This window comes from Peromyscus maniculatus, chromosome 20 (genome assembly GCF_049852395.1).
Source record: "Peromyscus maniculatus bairdii isolate BWxNUB_F1_BW_parent chromosome 20, HU_Pman_BW_mat_3.1, whole genome shotgun sequence".
Lineage (NCBI taxonomy): Eukaryota > Metazoa > Chordata > Mammalia > Rodentia > Cricetidae > Peromyscus > Peromyscus maniculatus.
The window spans coordinates 42,972,266-42,998,614 of NC_134871.1; the positions used below are offsets into that span (position 1 = coordinate 42,972,266).

General features: G+C 40.6%; 1 protein-coding gene across 29 annotated transcripts in view; it reads right to left on the reverse strand.

The window, feature by feature from the left end:
• Positions 1–26,349, reverse strand: part of Ptk2 (protein tyrosine kinase 2) — a 221,218-nt gene that overhangs the window by 80,114 nt on the left and 114,755 nt on the right. For all 29 annotated transcript variants that reach the window (XM_076556050.1, XM_076556043.1, XM_076556040.1 and 26 more), the window contains 7 exons: positions 24,672–24,726; positions 16,543–16,683; positions 15,957–16,034; positions 12,369–12,476; positions 10,796–10,913; positions 9,204–9,234; positions 6,709–6,761 (listed from right to left, as the gene is read on the reverse strand). In XM_076556050.1, the coding sequence (XP_076412165.1) occupies positions 6,709–6,761; positions 9,204–9,234; positions 10,796–10,913; positions 12,369–12,476; positions 15,957–16,034; positions 16,543–16,683; positions 24,672–24,726 (584 nt within the window). The remainder of the gene's footprint in view (positions 1–6,708; positions 6,762–9,203; positions 9,235–10,795; positions 10,914–12,368; positions 12,477–15,956; positions 16,035–16,542; positions 16,684–24,671; positions 24,727–26,349) is intronic.

Here is a 26,349-nt window from a genome sequence, read left to right on the forward strand (position 1 = left end):
ACAGCCACAACTGCATAGTAAGACGGTGTCTCTAAAAACAACAAATCAAACTGGGAAATGTATGAAAAGCTGTTTTCCTGTCTCTCAAGCAGGAAAACTCCCTCCCTGAGTTTGTAATGTAAAGTATTCAAGTCAAATAAAGGAAGGAGTGACAATAAAATTTACATGTTGTCCCTTTGTGGCCAAGGTATGAATGTCAAAAGCTTCCAACATCAGGTGAGCCATTCACAGAGAACATTACAGAGGACACTGAGACTGGCTAGGCCCCAACCCACTGATCAATTCCACCTGCCCGTTTCCCCCTCCCTCCCTCCCTCCCTTCCATCCATCCATTTATTTATTTTTGGTGACAGGGTCTCTCATATATTGCACTTCATAGGTAACCTATAACCTGCTTTGTAGTAAAGTGAACATGAACATGAGCAAGCCAGCAGGCAGCATCCTACATGGTTTTTGCTTGAGCTCCTCAAGCGACAGACTGTAATGTGGAAGTATAAGCCACATAAACCCTTTCTTTCCCTAAATTGCTTTTAGTCGGTGTTTTATTACAGTAACAGAATTAAAATGAGAGCATTACAAACAACAGCAGAGCCTGGTTGGCAAACAGAAGAGGAAGGGAAGAAACTGAACAAGGATGTCTTGTTTCATTCTTGTCTGGATAAAACAAAGCAGAAAGATGGGCGATAAGGGGTTTATACACACTTGGTGCCTAATAACGTTTTTTATATTTAGAGGGGAATGAGCTTAAAAACCATGTTTTGGAATGATAACAGGATTACATACACATGTAAGAGCTGGAAACGAAGGTGAAATGAAACTGGCTGTAAACTTTTGGCTGCTGAACCTGGGTGATGAGTATGTGAAAAAGCATTTCACAACTTTGTCCTTTCTTTGTATATACATGAAACATACCATGACAAAATATTTAAAGGAACTCCTTAAAGGCAAAACACACTATGGGAATTTGATAGTATCTGTCTACCTCTATGGCTTATCTTGAATCACAAGGTCTGAATTAAATCCCTAATTCCTATGTAGTTACTAACTGTATTATCAACTGAGAAGCTCTCAGGTGGGATTCCTTGCAAGTTTTTCCTGTTCTTCCATGTTAGCAGTATTTGTTTGATAGTAAAATGATGCTTAGGTGTCTTGCAATACATATTGACGTTTATTAATTACTGTTCTCATCAGTTTATTCAGAAGGTTAAGGTTTGTGAATCAAGAATACTTAAGCATTGCCTACTCTAAAACACACACACTTTTGTAAAGAAAGAAATGCATTTTGTTTAAAATACTCTGGTATAGCAATTCATTTTTCTCCTGGTAGGAAGGCTGTTAGGGAAGACAAGAAACAAACCCCACAAAGACTACTTGTAAAAACAGAAGTCCTCCTCTCTGGCCCTCACACAGGACACTATTTCTCAACCAATGATGTTGGTATTTCTTTGCCTCTATGACCTCTGGGTGCTCAAGACTCTGCAGGAACCACAGAGTAAAGCTATGTGATTAAGTGCCACCCTCAGATATCATTAGTAGCAGGCCGAATTCTAGTGACATCAAGATGGGGAAATGAACAAAAAGCAACATGGGTGGGCTGTTCTCATCACTCCTGCCCTCATCTGTGCACACTATCACCAGCCAGAGTGGTTCTAGATGCCAGAGACATAGAAGCTTCTCAGTGGTTTAGAGTTCCCTCCTAAACTAACCTGCCAAGTCAGAACATGTTTATTGTGACCACTGTGACTAGAATAATTCCTAGTTTTCCTGGTTCTCGGAGTATGCCTGTAATGCATCATAAAGCACATAATTTACAACAGTGAACTTTTCTCTGGTAGTACCTAGGATTGAACATAAGGCCTTGCACATGCCAGGTAAGTGTCCTCCTACTAAGCTACATATCCAGCTTAAAACCAACAAACAAATATACAGCCTCACTTAGGCTTCTTGCAGAGGCTGGCCTCAAATTTGTAATCCTCCTATCAACCCACTGAGAAACTGGGATTGTAGATGTGTGTAACACATCTGGATCCCAAATAAACTTCTTGTACTTCTTTTTTTGCTTGTTTCCATTTTTTCAAGATAGGGTTTGTCTGTGTAGCCCTGACTGTCCTGGAACTCACTCTGTAGACCAGGCTTGCATTAAACTCAGAGATCCACCTGCCTTTGCCTCCCAAGTAATGTGATTAAAGACATGTGCCACCAGGCTTAGCCCAAATGAACTTACTAATTAACAATACTCAGTTAGGGAAGGGCTCCCCACTCTACACCTTTAAATTCTGAATAGTCTTTAAATCAAGCATTCAGAATCATGGTGGTACATGCCTTGTAATTCCAACACGTAGGAGGCTTAGGTAGGAGGATCCCAGTGAGTTCTAAGCCAAGCTGCGCTATATAGTAAATTCTATCCAGACTAAGCTTCAGAATGACACCCTATGTCAAAGTGTGGGGGGAGCATTTGGCAGCAGAATAGACAACTCTGGAAAGCATGGCACTGTCACAATGGAAATTAGATGGTAAAATTAGGCATAAGAAGCTCTTTCAAACTGAATAAAAGGCAGACTTTTGAATTCGAACAGAAAAGTCAGTACTTTATTATTCCTGCTAAATGGGGAGAATTTCTATAATGGAATCACATGCTAAAATATTACTCCCCTGCACACATCAAGATTCTGCAATGATAAATGGTGTCTAATGAAAAGAGAATGAGTTCTTGGAGTTCAAGGTCTGGGCTTCCAGCAGACTCTATTACTCACTGCTACATGAACCTGACCAAGCCACTTAAATTCCCTAAGCATGTAAATAAGTACTTGAATTTGCTAAGCAGCAGCACAGTGATCAATGAACAACAGACCCAATCTACAAGAGTGGACAAGGAGAGAGATGCAGGGATGATTACAGACTCCCAGCCTGGCAAACTCAGACCTGTACAGATCACAAACCATTCAAACATATTTGAAATGTTCTAGGATCTGAAATGAAGCAGGCTGATACAAACATTTATTTTGCTAAATGTTTTCTTGGTAGTTAGAATAAGTTTCAGACACTAACTAAATATACCTAAAAGTAATCCTATATAGTTATGTGTAATGAAATAATCTGTTACAAAATTTTTACATATGCAATAAGACTTTGAAAAAATAAAACTCATCTCAAAGTAGTACAGAAGGATCAACAGAAATAAATACTTCTGGCAGATAAAAAAGACCACTGCAGCCATTTCCATAGAGATACATAAAAGAGAAAAAGTATAATATTGAAAATATAGGATTACTTTTAGGTATCTACAAGTATGCCCTGAGTGACTGTGGCCCTTGGTCTTGGCTTGCTGTTGGAACAGTGTTGATGTGTGGACATTTCCAAGATCATAGAGTAAAGCTGATTTTAAGTGTTTTAAAGACTTAACTGTGTTTGGTGGGTTGTTGTTGTTTTGTTTTTTGAATTTTCTAAGAATAAGCAGGCTCTTAATGAGCCCCCAAACCTCAAGTGTGAATAGAAGTCCGTGATGGTTGCTATTCTGTTACTCTGTGGCCCTTATGTGATATTTGGACCATGCAAAATCTGATTTTGGAAATGTCCTCACATCACTCTATGATCTTGGAAATGTCCTCACATCAACACTGTTCCAACAGCAAGCCAAGACCAAGGGCCACAGTCACTCAGGGCATACTTGTAGATCCCTGAGGATAGCCTGGGACACTGGTCTTATAGACAGGGCTGATGTTCTTCTACCTGAGCTCACAAAAAACCAATGATTAGTCTTTTTTTTTTTTTAATCTGCTTAATTCTAAGAATAATATGCTTAGGAAAAAATATTATTCTAGTAGGTATCTTTGTGAAACTCTGTAAAACTCATTTATATATAGAAATAGTTGAAATTTCAAAGGTTAACCACCTCCCCCAAAGATGCTAGAGAACATCTAACCTAGGGCACCTGACACAGCAAGCATCTGCTGAATGCATTCAGTCCACCTGGTAGGGTTGTGTCATGTAAGTAAGGCAGGGTGTAGTAGGAAAATGAGCACACAGACCACAACCCACTTCACTGGCCTACAAAAAGCAGGGTCACTGTGGCAGCAGAAATGGAAGGCCACAGGCCCAGCAACAATAGGATTTTAGTATAGAGAGTCAGCATCTCACTCCACATGGAAAACAAACAGTAAAGTCAAGAAATAATCTTGGGATCTGCTTATAGCACAGCACTGTCAGCTAGGTATCACATTAACAAAAACATTCCCACAGAGTCTGTGCACAGGCTCCAGGATAGGTGGGTTCTGCTTTACAGTTTGTGAAGACAGGATTTACAAACCTGAATTTGCCTAGGAGCAAGCAACAGATGGTGTGATCAACAGGGCTAAAAACAACAGCTCTGTCACTGATCACTTGTCTCTGCGTGGGTTTGTGAACTGAGCAGGGATGGTCAACAACCAAAGTACTGCCTATCGGCTTTTAGGGATAGAAAGATTGTTGTGTAAAGGAGGGCAGAACAAGATAATGGAATAGCTTGGAAGAGGGTGACAAAAATCCCTAGCATAATGTGAATGAGAAGCAACAGGGCTGAGGAAAAAGTCGAGCGTAGAAAGGCAGGCTGAGACTAAGGGATGGCATGAACAGCAGAGCCAGGCAGAGTCTGATAGAGTCTGAGTGTCATCTGGTAGGCACAAAATTTTTACTGATAATTTTTTTCTGAAAAACATAACTCAGAGAAGGGAACACAATTCCTCCTTAGACACCCCAGGAGAATAAAACAAAGGCAGAATCCTAAGAAATTAAAATGGAGTTTGAGGCAGATACCCAAGTTTGCATAGTGATTCTATTTTTGTTCACATGTATAACTTCAGCACATTTTGTAACATCATCTGTAACTAAGAGAGATGATCTCAGCAGTCTGTTAGAGGGATTTCATGAGTTAATTCGTAGAAAAAGAACATAGAACATAAAGCAAAATAGAACACAACAGTGCTCACTAAAATCCAGCCACTCAGACAACACACATACCAATAACCCTAGGATTTAGGGGACTCAGTAGGAACATCAAGAACTTCAGGACAGCCTGGGCTACAAAGTAAGATTTGGTTTGAAAACAACAACAACAAAAACTGTCCAACTTTTTCTTTCATGGGGGCAGGGTGTCAAAAAGGAAGGGCTGGCTGTGAGGTAAAACGCAGAGCTTTGATGCTGACCAACTGTTGAAAGAAAGTGAGGCTCTAACCTGAAGAATGAGGATATAAGAGCTGTAGGGCCTAGGACTTCTATAACACCCAGAGGTAAACAGCAGGATGATGTTCTCTAGCCCAAGAGGAAGTCTGAGCTCACCCCTGTGTCTGGGCAACTGTGGGGATTGTGGCAAACACAGTCACCAGTACCTGAGCTTCTGCAGCCTTTCTACGGGGCACACCTATTTCAGTGTCTGATGATTAAGTGGTATTCAAACCTCACCCATCTATCCTACAGACCACACTGAAGATTCAGCCTCAGAGGCGTAGGGGCTGCTTCTTTCCTCTGGACTCCTACTAAGGCATGTGAGCTTTACTCCTTCTACCACATTAAAAACTGTGAGTGCCTGATGAGCCCACAGAATCAATACCTATACCCACCATAAGCTGAACAAGAACGGTATAAAGGGCTGATGACACCCAGTAACCCTTCTAGAAGTCTGGGTTTCATCCCAAGTCATGATTTAGGCTCTCAAATGACTGACATGTCCTGGAAAACATGGAGTAGTCCTGACACTGTCCAATGAGACCAAATCCAGAACCAAGAGCTTCTCTGCACTCTGCCAGGAAGTAGCTATTGGCTCTAGGACATCAGAGCACGACAGTGTTGCGCACTAACAGAGTGACTCTGCCTAAGTGTATCACAAACGAAAACACCTGTGGAGTAAGGGGTTGTGGGATGTCAAGGAAGAGAGTAAATAGATACATTCGTATGTTGTGCACCAAAAGAGGATCCAGAAACAACTGGGCAAAAATACAAAACTAAACTTCAAGAAAAACTAACTCAAACGAACAGGAATCCAGTCTCATCTGTCACATGTACCAGAAGGTATTATTTTAGAACTATACCCTTTATGTTCACAGGCATAGCTGAGAACAGATGGTATGTGGTAACATCTACACAAGCGGACATTATGTGCATGTGTGACAGTAGGGTATATGTATGTTAACATAAACAGCTGGGGACCTTGGAAAGTGTCTTTTTCTGCCCCTCCTTAAAATTCTTCTATCCTCCACATTTTTAGATGAGGGGAAAAGGGCACAAACACTTTGAAAACATAACAAAAACATCACCACACAAATAGTTAAGATAATGCTTATGCAGTACCTTGACTGCATTAAATAACCATTATGTTAACTGTGAAAGACGAAAACCATTTAAAAATCACAAATTTTGAACTTCCAACACACAATACAAAGTATATTCTGTTAAATCCTGCTGAACTGTAAAGATAAATTATAATGACAATTTCAAAAGTGAAGGTTTTCACTCTAAATAGAGCATGGCATTGAAACAATCTGAAGCCCTACATACCCTGGTGAGTAACATGGTAGGGTCACATTCAGCATCTCCAATCAAGTCTATATGGACAACTACTTCATGACAGTAAAACCACACAGGTGCTTCGTTCTAAGCAGATGAACTGAACAGAGTGCCATCCACACCATCCACTCTGCAGTTTGCTCTTCTAGGTCTCTACCTGAAGATCCTTACCTGACACAGAGACTGCATGTGTCCGCATGCCTTGCTTTTCGCTGTTGGCCAACCTGCAACAGAGCAGACAAAGTGTAAATGCTGTCCTTCCCAGGACCCAACACCTGTCCCTGTCAAACAGGCATCTGTTTCTAAGACTCGAAATTAAAACAGACAACTGGGGTAGGGAAGGCAACTCAATGACAGAGCACTTGTTTAATACATTTGAGACTCTGGGACTCGTCCTCAGCATCTCAAAAAAAGCAGATTAATTAAATTAATCAATCTAAAAAGTGAAAGAAATTAAAAAAACACACAAAGAAAGAAAGACCACAGAAGTGCCTGGAGAAAGCTGCTCACAAAGGTGACTTAGAGCTATATAATACTATGCAATATGTAATGTAAAGGCTATGTAAGTTTTCTGCTTAAATGTCAGATTGTAAAAAATAACTGCCCAAAAGTTATATATAAAGAACTATGCAACTAGAACTGAGTTTTGCTCTTTAAAACCTAAATTGAGGGCCAGGAAGACAGTTCAGCAGGCAAAGGCTCTTGCCACCAAGCCTGATGATCTGAGTTTGCTCCCTGGGACCCACCATGGTGGAAGGACAGAATGGATTCTTACATGCTGTTCTCTGATTGATACAAGTGCATTGGGGCATGTGTGTGCTCACAGATGTGTACGTAAACACACACACACACACACACACACACACACACACGAATATAAAAAATAAAAACTAATTTAAAACATGGTAGCATTTGAACCTTTTGAAATTTATAGCATATAAAAAAGTTAAGAAGTACATGCATATATTGCTATTATTAACAGACTGAGATAAAAAATATTTTAATGACATTAAAAAATATAAACATAGTTTAAAATTCTTGGAAAGCACCAAACAGGGGGAAAAAAGACTCCCACATGCTGGGGGCTCAGCAGGTAAAAGTGATAGCATTGCAAGCCTGGCAGCCATGTTTGGTCCCTGGAATCTATATAAAGTGAAAGGAGAGAGAAATGACTTCACAAAGTTCTCTGATCTCCATGCTGGTGTTGTGTGACATGTGCCCACACATACACATCATGTGGGGACATGCACTCACACACAATAATAATAAATCTTTTAAAAATAGGAGTTCTGCCGGGTGGTAGTGCACACCTTTAATCCCAGCACTCGGGAGGCAGAGGCAGGTGGATCTCTGTGAGTTCCAGGCCAGCCTGGTCTACAGAGCGAGATCAAGGACAGGCATCAAAGCTACACAGAGAGACCCTGTCTCGAAAAACCAAAAAATAAAAAATAAAATAAAATAAAAATAGGAGTTCTACATTTGTCAGCTGTTTCCTTGGTTTTTATCATAAGGAACACCTCCTCTTCTACTCCTTGAGCAATTACTATACAAGACCAACTGTGAGGAACAGCAAAACTAAGGCTAGAGGGGTCAGCAAGTCAGGCAGGCTCTGGAAGGCCACACGTCAGAGAAGAGCTTTACTCAGGACAGTCTGGTGAGGACTGAAGTAAACAGGAGGGCTCAGTAGGTGTACAGGACAGAGCTGACAGGAGGTATATACCTGACCAGCTCCTCAAACACCCTAGCACCAAGTCATTGTGGACAAGCCTTTATACATGCTTAGGATCTCAGTGTATCCTGTGGGACTCTTGGAGTTTTTCCTTATTTCCTTGGACTCTGACTAGACCCTTTTCTCGGTAGTAAGTCATGCTTTTCTGACTCCAATACAACTCTGGGCCAGAGTGGGCTTGGGGTCCCCAATACAGCACCTACTGGGATAGCCTTGATAGGTGATGCTAACTATGAGGGACAGGGGAGGAATGCTAGGAGGCAGGCAAAGCACATAATCGGATGCATTTAGCAAGGACAAGAGGAGGATGTGGCTAAAGAGAAGAGAGCACAAAACAGTACAAAGACAAGCCCAGGTTTAACCTTCCTCACCCTAGGCTTCCACATCTCCATTGCTTCCTAAATATCTGACATTTAACAGCCTTCTACGGTTCAGCTGCCTGTCTGTCTAAATGGCTAGAATTTTTTACCTTCAAACCTTGGCCCCGGTTCCTAGCATGCTAAGAATTCAGAAGTAACAATGTAATCTTTTTGCATTGCTATTTGATTTAATTATATTATAGATCAACATACCTTATGGAATTTGTAATGAACAGCAAGCCACCAGTTATGTCTTTCATTTTCCTAATTGTAAGAGGATAATGCCTATTTTCACATTTTTAAAAAGGTGATGACATGAAGTGAATGTTGTCTAAGCCTCTTTCATAACCATCTTTATATCCCTTATTAAACTTGAAATAAGGGGAAAACTAATTTTGAAACTTCTTGATTACATTCCATATCTAACTTACAACTTATGTGATTCATGTTTGGAAATGTTTTCTAGGTCCTTGCATATAAGTAGAAATTTAATTTTTCAGGAAAATATAATAAAGCCTAATGATTTTTTTAAAGTTTCTAACAAAACCAAGTACGGAAATGTACAAATGAGCACTTACTTTGGTATTGATGGCAACGCCCGTTCACCTTCTGGGAGGAAAAAGGAAAGATACATGAGTGGCATCTTGGAATCCATTAGAAGAAGAGTATGCACATAAGTTCAGAAACCTTATTCTGGTATTTAGTGACAGTCCTTTATAGCCAAGCTATTACACGATTCCATTGTAGGTTTTTATGGTTTTCCATCCAAAACTCACAACAAACATAAGTGAGTTTGAATTTGCATTGTTTAAAGATGTGCCAACTCCTAAAAAAGAGATATGACAAGTTGATAAAAAAAAACAGTCTTTCCAAATGACTAAGGGATTAAGGAACCCTTAAAATCAAAGTCTAGGTACCTTGCCAAAAGCCTGAACATTCTGCTTTGAGAAAATGATTTACGAGTACATCTGGAATCTACAAGAGAAGTACAATGTGTGCACCTGCAGAAGAATTCAGAGATGAGAAGGGAAGGCCCTAGAGCAGCGGAAAACACACATTTCCAATGGTCTTAAGAACCTCCAACCATAAACTTATTTTCATTGCTACTTCATAACTATAATTTTGCTACTGAGCAGGGTCTCAGTTCCTAAGCCCATCAGAAATGTGTGTTTTCTGGTGGCTGTGACCCACAGGTTGAGAACCAATACCTTATAGGACACCAGAAGTAGCATGTCCACATAGCCAATTGAGACCCTCCCATCTATCCCTACTGGATGCCAGCTCCCATTAGTGTCATGGTCCTCTTAAATGATGGTCTGCCTTCAGTGGAAACCTTTTTTCCTTATAATCCAGTTTCATCCTCAACCCTTACAGGAACTTTCCTGGGAACCCTGTACGCTGCTTAGCCCTCTCATGTTTCTGAGCCCCTCAGAGCACACTGTCACAGACTGTTTACCCTTCCCTGATCATCTCCAGGGTACCTGGCCGTTAGGCAGCTCTCAAAAAGCTGTATGGTAACTAGCCTGGGGTCTACAGAGTAAACACAGTTCATGGCAGGACACACAGTATACTGCATGAGCTAGTATGCCGCCAAAGCCCATCCTCTCCTTACATTCCACTGATCCACTTGGATTGTTTTCAAAGACTGCTTCAGAAATCCACATCCTCAGGATACCCTCATCCTTTGCACTATACTTACAAAGCTTTCCTTCATTCTGAGGTGATAGAGCCTCGTTTCTAAGGACACATTTTTATTCACTCACATCTTTGATTGCATATATTCACATAGAACTTATTTTGTATGTCACCTACTCTAAGCTTTTCAAATGTACAGAAAAACCAAACCAAACCAGAAAAAAAAAGGGGGGGGGGCAGAAACTTCAACATGAATTACAAGGGATACTTGAAAAAGAACTGGGGAAGACGATCTCCAGAGCTGAAAAATCAATGGTAACTCAGGAGCTATTCTAAGAGTTAATCAAAGCCCTATACTGTCATAGTGCATTCCAGTTCAGTTTCAAGTCTGTGGGCTATGACTTGGACCATTGTTCCTAGAAAAACAAGCATTCAGGTCACAACAACTTATCTGGCCTTCACGTTTGCAGTGAGAACCTGGCTGCTAGGGTGAGCTTGTCTTATCAGTGCAGCAGGAGTGAAAACAGAAACTCACCTTTCTGTGGTCTGATGATGAAGGACTGTGTGGCTCCGTTTACCAGCCGGCAGTATCCATCAATCAGGTCGGCCATGTTCTCTGCAATGGTTAGGGATGGTGCCGTCACTGTCAGAGGCTAATGGGAAAGAAAAAGAAAGAGACATTATTGTTCTTCCCAGTAATCAAAGGGACAGCTGCACTATGACATCACAACTCTGCATACACTTGAATACAGAGGAATAGGAATGAAACATTTGCCAGATTTAAGTGAAGAAAGGAAGTTTGGTACTTAAGGACATCATTCCTAGAATGTGTGACAGGAGACACACTCAGAGAGTATAAGACAAAAAGCTCTGAAACTGAGGCTCACTTTTACAAAAGGAGGAAGAAAAGAATACTTTTCTTTAGAATGTCTGGCTCCTTGGGCACACTCTAAGAGAAGAATTCAAGTAATAAGCTAAAGTACAACTTATTTTAGAGACTAATATACAATAAACCTTTAATCAACCATCTTATTTTTCTATCATGAGAGGAAATTGATAAAATTTCAGTCTTTCTGGATTTATAGCATGTTTACCCAGAGGCTTAAAAATCATTTTCACATGAGGCAGGCTGTACTGGGTGAACTGCCTAAAGACCTATTTCTAAGTGTTATGTGAAGACAACAAAAACTGTATTTTATTTTCACATCCAAGCATGTCCTGGTTCACATGGTTGTTCACAGTCATTCCAAATGAATGGCTTGCTTCAGAGAGCAGCTTCAGTGTGCACTGGGATTTCTGCAGGAAACTGATTTGCAACAAGTTTTCTATACTCCACGTTAGGATTTGCTGATCTGATAAACAATTTCTAGATGTCAACCTCAGATATCAGTGACTTGGGATCATAGGGCAGGACACTGGTGAAGTAGCCTGGTGAGAAGAGTTGAGCCACAGGCAAAGTTGCATGCACAACAGCCCCAACTGCTTTTCAACATGCTCTGTCTGGAGCTCAGTCTTGTGTAGCTGAACAGTTCTTTCTTCTATCACTTTGTTTCTATTTTGTTTTCTTTTTTTCTTCATTGGTGGTTTTGAGATAGGGTCTTGCTATGTGGTCCATGCTGAAGAGCTGTCCTGGAATCCATAGGGCTGGAATTATAGCAGTGAGCCACTGTGCACTGATGCCTATTTTATCACACCGCCCAGAGAGTCTTCCAACACTGTCCAGAACAGCAACACTCACAGTGCACACAATTCTAACTGACTTCCTTCTCACTTCACAGTGGTCTCTGATTATGGCAGTATTCCTGATCTTTAAAATCTACTCCTCTTCTATCTTGGAGACGTTTAACCACTTTTTCAAATCTTTATACATGAAGAAATTGTGAGTCTGATTACCCATGAACACTTCATCCTTACCCCAGAGAAGTCATTTCTATACTACCCCCCCATCAGTTGTTTTGTTTTGTTTTTTAAATTAAATAAGTTTTTTTTCAGACAATATATTTTGATCATGATTTTCCCCTTCCTCTAACCCCTCCCAGATCCTCTTCACCTCTCTACTCATCCAATTTCTCTTCTGGGTCAGATTCTTAAGGGCAAGAATCCCTTACCTCAGGGGCACCAGCAATTTTGAGTTGTAGCATTCCTTTCCTGTCTTTGTCTTCACTATTTGAATACTGAATGGTCTGCACTTGATTGAAGTCGGCTAGGTGTGTGGGCTTTGGGAAGGAAAAAGAAAAACTCTTAGGTCATAGAGGAAATCTTGGTGTCTGGGGTCTGCTAATCAGTTGTTACGTGATTCTTTCTGGACCCAACCATCAACCTATTCTCCCCAAGACAGCCTTCCCAAGTCAGAGACACTTTCCTCTGGTGAACAGTCATGCAAGGGCCCTGTGGGCTTCCTTCCAGGTTCAGGCATGCCTGACTGTAGTAACATCTTAAGGAGACCCAGATAAATGGGGGGCAAGAGAAAGGAATGAAGAACCATAAACCACTTGTCCACTTCAAGAAACAGAATGGAATTCTCGATAGGAGCAGATACTTTAAAATTTGAAAAAAAATTATACAAGTTACAAATATAGTAAGCATTTACAAAACAATGCAGTACTATAAGGGAGTGGCTTGTGCATTTACATAATCTACAATAGAAGCTGTAAGAAGATAATGGAATAACAGGATACAAGATCTTTACCATAATAATAGGAGCTACTCACAATGAAATCTAATCAGAACACAAAAGGGTTTTTCGTTTGTTTATTTGGTTTTTTGTTTGTTTGTTTGTTTGTTTACAAGATATCATTTAGCCCAGGCTGGCCTAGAACTTCCTCTAAGAGCCCAACCTGGCCTCTAACAGTCTTTATACCTGCCTTCATTTTCCAAGTGCTACTATTATAGAAATAATATGCCTTCCCAGTAAGAATTCACTCCACATGCTCAGGAAAAGTTCTTTAATAATAGCATACATCTGGTTCTAGCTAATGCCCAAAGGGAAACTGGCCTCAAGCAGAAAAATCAACCAACTTATATAGGCCTTAGGCTTATGCATTCCACATATGCTGTCATCCTTAAATGTTTTCCAGGTCACGGTACCAAGTTATACTTTAAACAATTTAGAGACAGGAGGGTATGAGAGCAGAACTGATCCCACTTCTTGCTGTCTGCTGCACTAGGTAAGCTGGCCTGGGTAGTACTAGAGAGCTTACCTGGGTGGTGATGATGAGGGAAAGCTGGCAGGCTGACCAATCCAGCTACCGCCCAGGCCCAGAATCAAGACTGTGAGGTAGCCAACCCCAACACCCACCTATGAACTGCTAAAACATGTTAAAGAGCTATACCTATGGATCCAAAACTACAGGATCTCCATGACACAAGGCAACAATAGGATATCTAAGAGGAGTCCCAGTGAGGGCCCAGTATCAAGGGCATAGCAGAAGCCAGAGGCCTCGAACCAGACCAATGCCTCATTGCAAGGAATACTTACAAGTAAAGATGTATGGACTAAAGGGTATATTGTGAAATTCACTGAACCACACTACAGCTTCATGCTGATATTTTTGTTTTTGTTTATTTTGTTTTGGTTTTTGGTTTTACTTTTAAATTTTGCTTTGCGGGGATGTTGCAAGGGCAGTGGGTGGAAGCAAGGGGATGAGGAGATGAGTGGGACAGGGATGCATAATGTGAAATCCACAAAGAATGGATGAAGGAAAGGGGTGAGGGTGGAGGTAGGGAGGGAGAGAGAGATACAACAGATTGCAAGAGTGGCCATGGCCACTTGGGCAGATAGGAGATTCACACAACAAAGATATTCTTAAGTACACTGGTGTTGTCTTTTTCAAATAGTTGGTACCCAGGGTCATCTTGCCCACCTGGCAGAATTATGCTTTTCCTGATAAGACACAGGGGACTTAAAGGCAGACTAGGACTTAAAGGTGGCTGTGATCCTGTGTTGTCTCTCTGAGGCAGATTATTTGATATGGAGATGAGCCTAATGGCTGGTTATAAATCTGGGTTGTATCCTTTTGTTTTTGGAATAGGGACTAATCAGAAGGTCAATCTCCTGATAACTGAATAAAGTGAGTAAACATTAGCAGACACTTTCTCAGCAAGCCTAAACTTCAATAATGGCATAAATTTTCTTTCTTGCAGTTTCTAAGTCTGGCAAGTGCACTACTTACCTTCCAATTAGATTGGAGGCAGTGCTCCTTTAACTAAATTCTACATTGTACAACTTAATCTTTCCTAAGCAAGTTTATTAGTAAATCCTTTATAGCAATTTTACTGCTTCAAGTCTCTCTTGTATGACTGGGATTACAAGTGTGTACCATCACATTCAGTTTAGAGGGTATAACTTAAAAATATTAAAGGCATGTTATTAAAACTTAACAAGGACTGTCCTACATAAAGTCACACTGTGTGTGTACAGTGCTGGAACTACAGTGTTAGGTAGGGCACTGATCCACAAGCCAAGCTCTAATGACATACTTTCCATTAGTGAATTAAGATTTGGTTCTAAAACATCCAAGGAAAAGGACCTACAGAGAATGCCATACAGAAATCTATTAAAAGAGTATCTCTGAGCCAAACATCAAACCACAGCAATCACTTGGGACAGTGTGTTATCAGGAAGAGATACTGGCATCAGTAGGGCAGAACAGTAGAATAAGAAGCAGAGGACAAAAGTAATGGCCCATTCAGAGGTAAACAGGTTAGATCACTTATAAATGTCTGTGCTGCCATACTTAGCTGCTCACCTGCAATATGCACAACAATGGCTGAAACCTATCAACAAAGGCAAGCATTTTCCATAGGCTTACACTGTACAAGGACAGGAGATAAGTACCTCAGAAACCGCTAAAGAGAAAGGAATGGAGGGCAGAAGAAGAGCAGAATGGGAATGGTCAACATGGTGTACAAAGTCATACCAAGCACAGAAACTTGTAATCAAACAAACAAACTTGTAATCAGAAATCCATACCAGTGAAAAGGCACACCTGCTAGTCTGAGCCCACAAGGAAGACCTCAGAACCAAACTGCCTGACCAACTGTCCATACAGGCTCACATCCTCAATACCATAACCCTGGCAGGCCTTGCAACTTGTGATCATCATATGGCAAAGATTCCATACATATTTTCCTCGAATGCCTAACTGTAAACTCCATCAAAGAGCTCCAGTCTGTTTGGCCTTCTTTGCAAGCCCCTGGCCAGCACCTGGAATAAGCAAGTGCTCAGCAGCTTTTTTGCTGAAGCACAAAACAGGAGCACACAGCAGTGAGACAAACTGAGGAGTTCTCTCTCCAGTATTTTTCCTCAGTGACGTAGTAAGGGCAACAAGGATTCAGAATTTAAAATTATGATTTTTTTAATTAATGCACAAAGATTAAAGAGTAGGATGTCAGTACAAATATACGAAAATCACATCCAGAAGTTAGTTATAAGGCTTCACAAGGTAAGCTGGAACAGCCCCATCAGTTTTCACTCACCACCTAATTTGCCTTATTCATTTCTCTTCAAGGCTATGGAATTCCAAAGGCAATACACTTAAGTTTAAGTGTCTCCCATACCACACCTGAGCAAGACCATGTAATGATCAAGTTTCCGTGTAGAATGAAGTCTTTCATGGGAGTACCCTGTCCAGTCCTTAACTCCATTCCTCTGTGCCCACAACCAAATCCATGAGTCCTCCCAAGAACAGACTTACATTGCAGCCCTTGTCTGTCAGGTAACTGATCCCTTCTTCTGGGCCAATCGCCAGTTCCACAGAAATAATCCAACTTGACTTTGGAAGATCAAACAGGTGGGAACAGGAGAGCCAGAAGAAAAAAATGATTTTAGAACTGGAGTCATGAATATATCAAAAGACTTAGATTGGGAGAAGACTTGATTTGCTGTTAATCTATCTAATCAAATAAGATAAAATATTTATAACTTCACTGGCCCAAGATCTACTGAGTCTGGACAAGATTAAATGTGGTCATTCTTCAATCTGGGAAGCCACTGCTTTCTCTAGGAAGATTATCTCATCAGGCAAACTAGTCCTTGGAGAACAGTTAATCAAACTGCAGGCCAGAATAAAAACACCTACTTATGAACAGACACACTATTATGATTTTATTATCTAACTAATATATTTTCTTCCTGCTTTTCCCTTATGCTTAGTGTCAAAAATAGTATTTTTGTTTATTAAGAACTATGACAAATTAGTTTTCCTTCAATAGATACACATGGATAAAAAAAAGCAGAAGAAATTCAACTAGCCCCCATCTTCCAAAGTTCCACACACTTACCCCAAGGGCACACTTGAAGCATTCTTTGTCAAATCTGTACACCGGAGAGAGAATCTCAAAGAATTTCAGGATGCTTTCTTCTCTATTAAGGTTGGCAAACTGCCTAAATGTTTGCTGGATCAGTTTTCTTAGTGTTTTGGCCTGAATAATGAAGTGACAGAAAAATACGTTTTCAAGTCAACCAAGAGAAAAAAACTCCAATCATACTCATACCATTTACATTACTACAAAAATTCACTTGCCAAATAACTAGCAGAGCATCGACTGTTGTAAAATCCACGTTAACAAACGTCGTCCTGTGACCAGTTTGAAAGGTACAGTTGAGCAACACAGGACTTCACTCCTTCAACAGAAGCTTAAGGCAACAGCATGCATATTACACATGCAACACAGAGTCATTAAACCACACACCACAGGGGCATGTGCCCAGAAGAAAAAGGGTAAATGCACACACAGCATTCACATGTTCCAATACCATTTCTGACAGTGCATTAAATAATTAACTTTAAAAGGCCCTTGTTCTTGTACCTAAAAAGTGAAATTTCAGGACACTATTCTTTGTAAAGATTCAGCAATAAGGAGGATCCTCAAAATCGTTCATTCACCATATGGAAGAATTATACAAACTGTGGTGTGTACTTTAACAACCAATATTCTATGCAGCGTATAAACCATTTTATGGAACTAGTTTAGGGAGGTTGAAATCCTATCTTATTGTTATACAACAAAGAGAACAAACAATCCGAATGTGCAGAAGAACAGACATTTATAGAAGAGAGCTCATTTACAGGCTTCATATGCATGTGTGTAGGAGGGAGAAAAGCCACACCTCCAGGGCTTTTTTACCTTGCATGGACAACCACTGGCTTCTGCTTCTGTTAAATTTGAATGCTGTCCTCATACATGAATACCTGGGAATGGAGCAAGAGTTTCCCAGGGAGCAAGCTCCTGATTTTCAGTATGTGAGACAATAGGGAGGCAAGGAAACAGTAACCTCCACCTTGAGGTCTGAGGAGGACCAATGTAGGCATGAACTTAGCTTCTATGCTGCTAACACTGATTCTACTTCCTTGGTTAACCTTGAGTGAAGAAGTGGTGCTTTCTGAAGTAGGTTTTTGGCAGGAATGCCAACAGCAGGGGGAAAAAAAAACTAAGTTGGAGGTTTCCCACTAACTCAGGCAGAAAGCAACAGTTTATGTTGGTAGAGAAGCAGAAACGAAATTAGAGGTGGTCATACTCTGATTGTATCTTGGAATGTAAGATGCTACAGGCAAGAACTGGTACTAAACTGACAAAGAAAAAACTGGGAGGAACAATTTGGCAGGCAAAGTTGGAAGAATATCAGGGGCCATCAGGAATCCAAGTGGACCCATCACACAAGCTGTTGGACCTGGAAGTAGAGATGGGCAGTGACCAACACAGCCCACAGAGGAAATAAAAGTCAGGATTTGGTGGATCAAGGTCAGTGAGATAGGCTAAGTGATCTGCTGAATCTTGACAGTAAGGAGGAAGTAGAACAGCTGAGGCCCAGACAGAGTGTAGTTGCTAAGGCAGGTATAAGGAAACCAGGAGAACACAGCCTGCTCTAGTGGGGTAACAAGCGAAGCCTGCTGAAGTGACTGGGAAGACTCTGGAGTCAGAGGAGATATGCAGAAAATGAGCTAGGACTACAGGAAATGTGGTTACATGATGAAAGGTGCAGTTATTTAAATGAAAATCAGAGTGGGAGGCTGAGGAGGAAAAAGAAAAAGATACCGGAAGAAAAGTAATCATGAGCTGAGAGAACAGGTTGTTAAAACTTCACAGAGGACATGTGACCTATTTTAGATGCCCATTCTGCTTTTGTGTATATGGGGTGCTGAGTGGGAAGAGAAGAAGCAGACAAACCGCATCTGGTTACACTACAAGAGGCCAAGCAGGCAAGCAAAGGAATGCTGAAACGGATGACAACTGTGCACGGCAATGGTTGAAAAAGAGGCTTGACTGACTTGGTGCATGGACAGGACAAACTCAGGGAATTACAGACACAGCATCTGCCAATCAAGTGGACAGGAAGGAAAGAAAAGACAGCCAGGAGTTGACAGCTAGTTTAAAAACACTGGAGTTCTGATGGAAGTGAAGCAGAAGGGGAACAAGAAAATTCCAGCTCATCTGAGCAGAATTAGTTCTGGCTTTGGATCAGGCTTGAACTAAAGAGAATTAAATGTGTGCAATGTCAGTAGGACCCAACTATAAAATGTACTGCACAGATAATCATCTCCGAACATAGGGTGCTTTTAAGGAAAAAGTCGTTCTGAGAATACCCAGCAAATGCTGGCCTTGACTAAGACACTGACAAAGGCCACTTCTTGTCAGACTTAGAAATCAAGTCATCCAACTAAGAGCACTTCATTATGACACCAGTTCACATGAAGAGAGCAGTGACTTTGAATGTGTAAGACTCACCACCAAGAACTGTTGCTCTTTAGTCATAGTAATCTAACAAATCATTTCTCATTAGTCAACTTAATGATTATCAGATGCTGCTAGTCACATGGATGACCAGAGTTTCTCATATAAATGTGTATGTTAGGCTAAAAAAAATTGCTATAAAACAATGAAAGGCTGAAGACATATTAAAGAATCACATGGCACCCTTCTATCTATAAGGCCTGGACTCAAGGGTAAGTGCCTCAAGCTTTCACTTATTATTTGCTTGTTTGCATGGTTTTGTGATAGTCTTGATTATGTACCTGGAGTGGCTTTGAACTTGAGATCCTCCTACCTCAGCCTTCCAATTACCTAGGTCATTGGTATGAGTCACTGTGCCTCATGCTAACTCACATCTCCTAATGCTGTTCTAGGAAGCCATGTTATTGTATCACTTGGGAACGGAATAGACTCTTAAGACCTCTCAACATTTGTAGCTTTAAAACTGGATTTCTGTTGTGAGTAATACAGAAATACATTAAGGTTTGACTATTTTGACTTACTATCTAGGTTCAGGTCTACTGAAGAGCTGTTGAGATGGTAAGCAGAATTTCATCAGTTCTGCACCTTGTACAGTCAAGAAATAAACATCGGCCAGGTGGTGGTAGCGCACACCTTTAATCCCAGCACTTGGGAGGCAGAGCCAGGCAGATCTTTGTGAGTTCGAGGCCAGCCTGGTCTACAGAGTGAGATCTAGGAAAGGCACAAAGCTACACAGAGAAACCCTGTCTCGAAAAACCAAAAAAAAAAAAGAAAGAAAGAAAAGAAAGAAATGTCACTATGACACAATTCAATGAACCGAGTTGACACAGAACTCACCAGTATCCACAACCTGTTCCCCTCCTACCCAGAGTGTATACACATTTATGTTGCTAGTCTCCTTAACTGAGAGCGTACTGGCCTATTCATCACTCATGACCTTGGTACCTTTGAGGAGGAAAGATGAGAACTGTAGACTACCCTGCCCTTTATTAGTGTTACTGGAGTAGTGACTTTAATCAAGCATCTGAAAAGTAAGGCACCTTGCCTGTTATTCTCACCATTCAAGGCATGTACAATCTATTCTCTCTGTTCTTGGCACCATCACAGCTCAGTCAAATTCTACCAGGATATGATAATCTCTCAACCATGCAATGATGTTAACTACAAACAATCTTCTAGAAATTTAAATCTAAGGCAAGTAAAACAAAGTGACTTTGAGAAAAAATACACAGAAATAGCTTGTTTATGGAAAAACTAACATCAATAAACCTAGCCATTCAATATGGTTATCTCCAGAACAAACAGGAGCTCAGGTATATATTTCTTGTTGGAGTTGTTTCTGAAAGTGGGACTGGCTACAGCTACTATGTATAAACAGGGCTTTACAGCAGCACCAGAATCTAGAGAACTCTGATGGAGCTGTCAAAGGAATTTATGTAGCAAGGGGAGAAATCTTGGCCTAAGGCTACAATCTCTCCTGATTAAGCTATTTAAGAAATCAAACAATATTTAAATTAAAAAATTAAGCAATTCCCTTTTAAATTAAAAGGGGCGGGGCTAGAGAGATGACTCAGAGGTTAAGAGCTCTGGATGCTCTTCCAAAGGTTCTAAGTTCAATTCCCAGCAACCACATGGTGGCTCACAACCATCTGTAATGAGATCTGGTGCCCTCCTCTGGCCTGCAGGCACACTGTATACATAATAAATAAATAAATATTAAAAAAAAGTGTGTGGGGGGGGGGATGTGAGAGTTTCAGTTGGTAAAGGGAAATACTATGCTGGCTACTTTTACATCAACTTGACAGAGTTAAGTCATCTGAGAAGAGGAGATCTTAACTGAAAAAATGCTTCTGAAAGATCAGGCTATAAGCAAGCCTGTAAAGCATTTTCTTAATCGGTGATTGATGTAGGAAGACCCAGCCCATTGGGGTATTATCACCCTGGACTGGATTCTTAAGAAAGCACACTGAGCAAGCCACTAGGAACAATCAAGTAAATAAAACCCTCCATGGCCTCTGCACCAGCTCCTGCTTCCTTCCAGGTTCCTTCCCAGTTTGAGTTGCTGCCTTGGCTTCCCTCAATGGACTGTATCAGGATCCGTAAGTCAAATAAACCCTTTCTTTCTCAAGTTGCTTTGGTTGTGATGTTTCATCACAACAATAACTTCCTAAGATATAAACAAGCCTGACAACTTGACAACTTGAGTTTAATGCCCAGGTCTCATATGGTAAAAGGAGAGAGTTGTACTGTGATATCCATGTGTGTTCTGTGGAATGTCCAAATGTACACAAGCATATGTGCATGTATGCACACATATACAAATGCACGCATACACATACTAATAAACGTAAAAGAATTTTGGAAGAGAGCATATAAGAAAATTGTTCTCAAAACCTTCATAAGAGAATCTGGTGCATCTTCAGCTAATTGTAGCTAAAAATTACCTCTCCTTATATCCAAATGTCCAACAGCAGAAAAGTACAACTGCTCTGATTCAGCTTTCCATGCATCCCTAAGTCTTTTAGTCATCTCCAACCATCTAAGCATGACCACTGCTCTTCAAATCTCCCTTGATCCTCTTTCTGCTTGTTTCTTGGCTTCCAATCTGTCTTGCAGAGTACTGTCTGGTCCTCCTGATCCCCCACTATAAAAGCTGCAGGCCTCTTGCCTCAGCACTTAAGCCCACAGAGAGCACTGGCTGTCATGATCATACACTGACTTTAATCAACTCAAACTGTAATCAGGGCTGAGCCCTAACCACACTGCCAGATGCAGCTCAAGATCCCAGAGAAAAGCATGCTGGAGTAGATCAGGACAAAAGAAGCCAAGCTGGGTAGAGCTAGGAAAGTCCTGTAGAATGTGGCAGCAGAGAGCAGGCATTCCTGGGGTGGCATGCAATCCCATTATCTTCTCAAAGTCATACTTAACCCTGTGTTCACACCCTTGTCACATGTCCCCCTCTCTGGATTCTTCTCCAGTTTTTTGGATTTTGTTTGTTTGTTTGTTTTTCAGATTGCTGTACATTTTTCATTCTTTCATTTAAATAAGGTCTCTGATATAAGCTATGTACCTGGTGCTAGCCAAACTCATTGTGTGAATATCTAGTATATGAAGACAAATACAAACAAGTCAGTAACTGCAAAATTAACAAATTCAGAAAGAAAAACAAGCCCCTTAAATGCTGAGCAGGGTCTAAGATAGGAGAGATGCTTTCTACCTCTGCACGGATATGGAAGAGGGAGGCCAGAGCAGGAGAACCAGGCATGGGTAGGCTCCACTGAGCTTCTATCAGCATCTGCCTAACAGAGGCACTCACCCATGGCCTATACCCAAGTCCCTGTTTTGAGTACAATGATTGTTTGTAAACCTAACAGTGTCTTAGACTCCCAAAGACTGTAGTGACATTCATGCTGTTTTTACACAGGAAAATTGAGGAGATAGCAGTTTTCAGAGGCCACCCTCATCATTTGAGAATCACTGATACATGAAAGACAGTCATTAAGTGAATGCTGGCTAAGAACATCTTCCAACCAATAGCAATATCAAGTTGTGGGTGCTATGGCTTACACTGTTTCAATGTCTCCACAGTCCTCCTATTCCTGGGTTGTATCAGGTGGGGGTAGGGGAACCTTTGCTTCATGCCTTTGTGGTCTTTATACTCAACAATCCAGATAAACTGAGGCTCTTCCAATTCCAGGAGACTGCCAACACTCCCAAAGGACACAACTGCCATTCTCCCTGATTTAAAGTTCTGTTCTCTATCTGCCAAATCTACACCAACTTTTAGAGGGGACACCACCTTCTACATTTGTACTCCCAGTCTCTGAAACACTTATAGGATTGGGTTCTGTAACATAGAGGCACTGAAAGGAGCTGGATTCCCAACAACCTGTTCCAGTGCTTCACTAACAGAGCAGAAACTCAATGGAAAATTTAAAAGGGCAATAGCATCCCCAAATGCTACAAACGGTACACTTTCTCATTGCTCTCATTAAGACCTGCTGCATTTTGCAGAACCCTCTGCATTTATTTTCCCTGTGATATCACATAGAAGCTGTGTAGAAGGAAGCATGCTATCAACCCCAGAAGGGGAAGGAGGCTAGACCTCAAGGCACCAGTGATAGGCCTGAAAGTGGGCAGCACCCAGGTATAGACATAGGGCTTTGTCACAGACTGCACTTGACAAATCGCGCCAACACAGTGACCTGCCAGAGCACTGGCCAGCACTGACTACATTCAAAGAACAGAATGCAGCTCTACTGGCCAAAAGCATATGCCATTGAGTTCAGTCCTACACTAAGAGACTTAGTCTTTCACCATGCTTGGTAACAGGATGCTACCACTCCTCTCATTCTAGACACATCTGCATAGATCATCTTCTGAGAAGGCAGACATTGACTAACTGGCTCTTCACATAAACATTATGTGTAAAAGCTGGTTTTATGTTAGAGATGTGAAAACTGAGAGAGATTCAGTCACTTATCCAAAGTTACATGTGATTTACACTGAATCCAGGGCTATTACATTGCAGTTTAGCTGTGGGACCAATTTTCTGAACCAGAAAATGACATTATTTCATATGCATGCCTTATTCTGTGTGGGTCTCAGGTAAGAGAATGTAAAAAAAGAAATATTTTTGTAATAATAACAATAAAAAACAATAACTGTTGTTTATGAAATTGCTACCTGACAGGTACTGTGTTGATACATACATGTACTTATCTGTTATATGTTAGTGTCATCCATACATAACACTCTTCACTGTGGAAATAAGAGGCCATGCCCTATACTGTGAGACTGGCAAATGGAACCCTTCTTGGACCAAACACTGTTTTTTCCCACTGTAACTGGATGTCTGGGGGTGCGTTCTGGATTGGATGGGAAACAGGACTCAGAGCTCCTCTCTCTGTCTTCAATGATAATCCTGCTGGAGTAGGACTACATGGAAGCTACTTCCAAAGTTACCAACAGGAAAACCACATGGTAGAGACAGAGATTGACCATTAGGAATATGCACACAAAGAGTGCAATGATGCCTATTGTGCACACAGGAGACAGTGACATAGACAATGCAGTAATATACACAAACACCAGACCTAGTAACACACACACACACACACACACACACACACACACACACACACACACACACACAAAACCCAATGTGCACCCACACACATATCCCACAGAACTCAGTGATGTGTGCATACTCTCTCTCACTCTCAGACACACACCCCCATAGGACTCAGTGATGTGCATGTGCACACACAAACACAGGATGCAATGATACACAGGGGACCAACAATGTAAATGCACGCACACACAGTGCTCATGGTTCACCATAATCCTTTAAAACAGTATTCCTTTTGTTCCTTGTATCAAAATATTCTAGACTTTAAGGACCTTGGCTGCAGGGCTGTAGCATGAACTATTTCTACTTTTGCACTTAGGTAGTTATTACTCACAATCATCAAGTAAAGCTGTGGTTCTATGAAGAAAGGCTGAATCTGTGAAAATTTACTTGCCTAAAGTTAACATGACTCACACAGTCAGCTTTTGCCATTTCAGTTTTACCAAGTAAGGGGGAAATGTACCGTTTCACTTTATCAAAGGCAAGTTTTCAGTAGGAAAGGGATACAGGCAGAGCTTCATATTTGATTATGATAAAGGATAATTACCTTGACAGAATCCAGTAAACTCTTAGGAAAAAATCGCTTTAAACCAACATCTTTTCTGAAATATAAAAAGAAGCATATTAACAAATAACAGCATCAATCAATAATAACGTACTTGAAAGAACACAAAAGTAGTTTATTTATTCTTCTGTTTATTCAGGAAAGAACCAACTATAATCAAGCTCCAACTGACCAGCATATTTATGGGAGAGGATAAACTATTATAATAAATAATAATTTATTATATACAAAATAAATTATTTTGTATATAAACTATATACAAAAACATGCTTACAATTTATTTCAGTGGAATCTTTATTTCTTTCTCCTTTTTATTATGGAGACCTTTTCTGAAATACTGCCACATTGCAAATGGCAGCCTGTAATAAAACTGTTCTTCTTCAGGTGTGGCACAGAAGTTATCCTTAGACACATAAGTTCCTCCTAGGTAACTGTATTTTAGAGATAGCAACTGGCCTAATTAAAACATAAACTGTCAAAACACGGTCCAAAGAATGAGTTGTACAAGGGGAATTCTGAGAAAATGCCAAGCAAACAAGACAAGTTTTGTGACCTCAGTTTTTTCAAAAACAGGCGATTGTTCTTGGAAAGTGCTTTTGTGCCCCTCCCAGTGTAGCAGATAGGAGTAAGTTTACTTTAGATTACTCATGACAAGTAGGTATTGTTATTTATTTTTATGCCTCTATGAAAAAACTTGTTTTGCCATATGCACCTTGTCTGCCACATATAGCTTATCCTTGTGATTGGACACTTTACTCATGTGACTCTTAACCCTCAGAGTATAAACTGTCTGATGCTCTAAATAAAGTTGGCTATTGCATGAGACTTTAGTCCACCTCATTTTTAGGCTCCACTCTCCTATGTTCACACTACATGTAGCACAGTAAACAACAGACTCTTCAAATTTATCTGAAATGATGACTGTTTCTTCTCCTTGACTTTTTTAAATTTAGGAAGTCATTCCCTAATCACATTTCATCTTCTCTATTTCACAAAATGGGAGGAAAGGGGGGGGGACCCTCAAGTTATTTGTCTTGGTTCAAAATGTGATAAATTCCAGCAATTTGCTAAATTGGGCCATAAACTCAGGGCTGCCATTATTATTAAAAACCTCAGAACACTCAAGAAACAGACTGGAAAAAACAGTTGGGCTTGCTTTTGAAATTTACCTCCCACTTTGGGTACTGAACTAAAAGTTTGTCCACTAGATGGCACTGTGTTCCAGGAAGATGAAATGTACCTTTGAAGACAAGGGGTAAGATCATGGAAAAAGAGAAAGGGATCAAGGAGAAAAATGAAGTTCGGGTAATGTATAGCTATCTTTTTTCAGAGTCAAATGGGGGAAGGAGAACTAACTGAATATGAAGTATAAACAAAAAGGAGTTGTTTCACAATCACTATAATCAAAACCCCAGGAATCATGTCAGTTTGTATGGTTGACCCTCCACCCAATTACATTCATTAACCTATAACCTGAACAGGCAGCACCTAAATCAATGGACTCCTCGATAAACCTGTTTACTACACCGAAAAGTCAGTGTCTTGGCTCTGGCGTGCTGTCTTCTGATTGTACCTGCTCTAACCCCTGAGGTGCTGCTTCTCTCTAGCCACATATAAGTCTCCTTCTTTCCCTTTTCAGAACTCCTGTATCTAATATGAT